Below are 3,273 nucleotides of genomic sequence, written 5' to 3'. Positions count from 1 at the left end.
GGGTGTAGTTGACCACAGAAACTGTGAAAACCCATAAAAATCTTAACCATTTCTTTCTTTTTGGTTCAAGTCAACCCTCAAACGCCAACTTTTCGATTAGATCATTGAAATCTCAACGGATCGGGGAGAAAAAGAATCAGCTCAAGATCAACTGAAAAAACAAACAAACAAACACAATCTAAGACTACCAGATGAAAAGCTTGGAGATTTCCCCCGAATCAAACTGATAAATAATGCACGCTGCAAACCATATTTAGACGATTACATTTACACCCTTCTTTCTCATTAACCTTCTCGATTTCCTTCTCGGATCTTTGCGTTGAATTCTTGGCACCAAATACCACCATATCGTAGCGCAGTATATAGCAAACACCCTCGAGAACATCAAGCAAAGAAGAACCAGAGCTAGCAATAAAAACGGATGATGCTCAGACGCCCAACCTTTCCATGACCATGCTTTGACCTTCTTGATCCCCATCTCCTTACTAATCTCGTCGGGCAAACTAACCTCGTTGACTTTATTGCCTTCGGCATGCTCGGCGGGAGTTGGCTGAGATTCCAATGGCATTTCTCGGCGGCCAGCTTCTTTGGTGTCGTTTTTGAGCCTTTGAAAGATTGGCACGCAATCATTTGACTCAGTGAACCTGAACCAAAGTATCGTCGTGGTCGTATCTTCTGATTCGGCTTCGATGCTTCTCCTTTGAGCCTCGAGGTTAGAGAGTAACGAGGAGAACTTATCGAGGCCTAGGCTTGAGTATGGATTCTCTTTCGCTGCTTTCTTCTTCTTCTTCTTCTTGTTCTTTGATTTCTTCAATGAGCTCAGGTTGAGAGCCGATCCGACCTCGCCCTCCTTGACGACAATGCTCCTGAGGCTTCTTCCTCTCCCACACCACCACCACATACTGTCTGTCTATGCAAAAGCACAGGATTTCTACATTTGTAGAACTTGAGGTGAATTTAGAGACCTTTCGATGTATAATTGTTAGGAGACCATTCTATTCTATGACTATGATCGAGTCTTCTCCTTTTTTTCCCAAATAAAAACATTGACTGGGTCTGGAATGTGATGGTTTTCTACAAATTCTTTCTTTTTTTTTTTTTTTGGTTAATTACTCGTTAAGTAAGTCGGAGCTTGCAAGTTGAAAGTCATCGTTCTGCTGGCGGAAGAAAAAAAATTATAAAACCTAGATTACTTCGAAAATGTTACAAAATTCATGTCTGACTATTTTTATGTGTTTCAATGTATGTAACATTGAAACACATAAAAGCAAGGCAACTGTTCTTACTGAAGCTATACATAAGATTACGAAAATTGGCAAAAACATTCTACAAAAGCAGCTTTTGAAGAAATATGACTTGCAACAAACAGCTCTTAGTTCTGACAGATGAATTTTGGTTTTATATTTTTCCTCTGCTTTCAAACTAGCAATTAAATCTAGCATGTTCTCGTTACAGGTGAAGATGTTTTATAGCAGTTTGGACATCCTTATCGCCCCTGCCGCTACAATTGAGAACCACCTTTGAGCCATCTGGCAAAGTGGGACAGAGATCTTCCAAGTATGCAAGCGCATGAGAAGTTTCAAGAGCGGGGATGATACCCTCCAGGCGTGACAGTCGCTTGAAAGCTGAAAACGGAACAATAGCAGGTAATTCAAGTTCATGTAACTAAGAGAATGACGAGAATCATGCTTATAACAGCCCAACTATCCAAATGAACGTTGCAGTTTGGAAGAAAGAGAAATTTGAAAACTAAAGCATCAAAGATTATAGCAGACGCCTACTAGATTTCATCTGGCCTGCATTTTGTAGTAAACATGAAAAATGAATTGTATATCTAATTTCAAGTGAAATTGCAGCTATTTTTTTTAAATCATATCAATAGGGAATCTAATAGACTGTAGTAAATTTATTTTAAAGCGTGGATAAGACAACCACCATTAGTATAGATACAGTTCCACTAAAAACCTAAAATAGAAATAAATAACGAAGCATTTGAGAATTTCTGTTACCTTCCAAAGCCTGTTCATCTGTGACACTAAAGTATTCAGCTCGTCCAATATCCTTCAAATAGCTGTGCTCGGGACCAACTCCAGGGTAGTCCAACCTAGCATATAAAAATGAATAATCAGGGATAAATAAATAGTTAAGTATGATTCAACTGGAGAAGGCATTGGTCCAGTAACTAAAAAACAATTACTAACCCAGCACTTATAGAATGAGGCTCAATTATTTGACCATCATCATCCTGTAGCAAATAACTCATGGCACCATGAAGAACCCCTACTTCTCCCTTTGTTAATGTTGCTGCATGTTTACCGCTGTCTAATCCAAAGCCAGCAGCCTCTACACCTACTAATCTCACATCCCTATCATCAACAAATTCATGGAAGAGCCCCATGGCATTTGAACCTCCGCCGACACATCAACAAGAACATCGGGCTTCCCACCCCACTTCTCTAAAGCTTGCTTTCTTGTTTCTTTGCCAATTACTGCATGGAGTCCCCCTAACCATCATTGGATAAGGATGTGGACCTGCTACAGACCCTAAAATGTAATGAGTTGTCTCAACATTGGTCACCCAGTCACGTATGGCTTCTGAAGTGGGCATCCTTTAGTGTGGCAGTTCCAGTATGGACAGCTCTTACCTGCATGGCCTCAATACAGTCATGCAGATATCAAGTAGATAAATTCCCAGCGGGCGAGCACTAACTGCACAAAATCTGAAACCACTACCATGATGGCTTGATTCCAACATCATGTATTTCGAGTCTAAAAACAATTTTGAGGCAGATCACAAAATGAAGACAAAATTGCAATCTAAAAAAATGGTTATGCATCTTTTGATTGAAACTCTAGATTGAAAACCATGGTGATGCGCACACAAATTCTAATGAAAATTATTTGTGCAAATGTGGTGAAACAATTTGAAAATCATACAAACCTCTGCTCCAAGAAGCCTCATTCGAAATACATTGAGGGCTTGTCTCTCCATATCCTGGGCACCCATATAAATAATACATTCCAAGCCAAATCTAGCACAGACAGTAGCTGTAGCAACCCCATGCTGACCAGCTCCTGTCTCTGCTATGATGCGCTTCTTTCCCAACCTTTTGGCAAGTAAAGCTTGTGCAACAGCATTATTGATCTTATGAGCACCTGTATGGTTAAGATCTTCTCTCTTCAGATAAATATGAGGGCCTTGCCCATCAGAACGCCTGTAATGCTCTGTCAGCCGCTCTGCAAAGTAAAGGGGGCTTTCTCGTCCAACATAAT

The 3,273-nt window shown here is 40.2% G+C and overlaps 2 protein-coding genes across 2 annotated transcripts; both read right to left on the bottom strand.

Moving 5' to 3' along the window:
- Positions 1-253: 253 nt before the first annotated feature.
- LOC141823705 (uncharacterized) lies at positions 254-901 on the bottom strand. Its single transcript, XM_074710966.1, has one exon. It carries the CDS (start codon positions 899-901, stop codon positions 254-256), a length of 648 nt encoding a protein of 215 aa, XP_074567067.1.
- A 303-nt stretch (positions 902-1,204) lies between these two features.
- LOC141823695 (tryptophan synthase beta chain 2, chloroplastic-like) lies at positions 1,205-3,271 on the bottom strand (the record flags this gene model as incomplete). The annotated part of the gene is given in 7 exon segments (XM_074710960.1): positions 1,205-1,625; positions 2,010-2,104; positions 2,202-2,424; positions 2,427-2,502; positions 2,504-2,602; positions 2,604-2,645; positions 2,942-3,271. Coding segments are annotated over 7 exon segments (1,041 nt in total), but the record flags the coding sequence as incomplete, so codon positions are not given.
- Positions 3,272-3,273: the final 2 nt, after the last annotated feature.

The sequence above is a fragment of the Curcuma longa genome, chromosome 1, assembly GCF_044706935.1.
Source record: "Curcuma longa cultivar G26 ecotype Majalengka, Jawa Barat chromosome 1, ITB_CL_G26_1.1, whole genome shotgun sequence".
In the NCBI taxonomy this organism is placed as follows: domain Eukaryota; kingdom Viridiplantae; phylum Streptophyta; class Magnoliopsida; order Zingiberales; family Zingiberaceae; genus Curcuma; species Curcuma longa.
The sequence above is the reverse complement of the archived record's forward strand: the minus strand, read 5'-3'. Positions and strand labels throughout refer to the sequence as shown.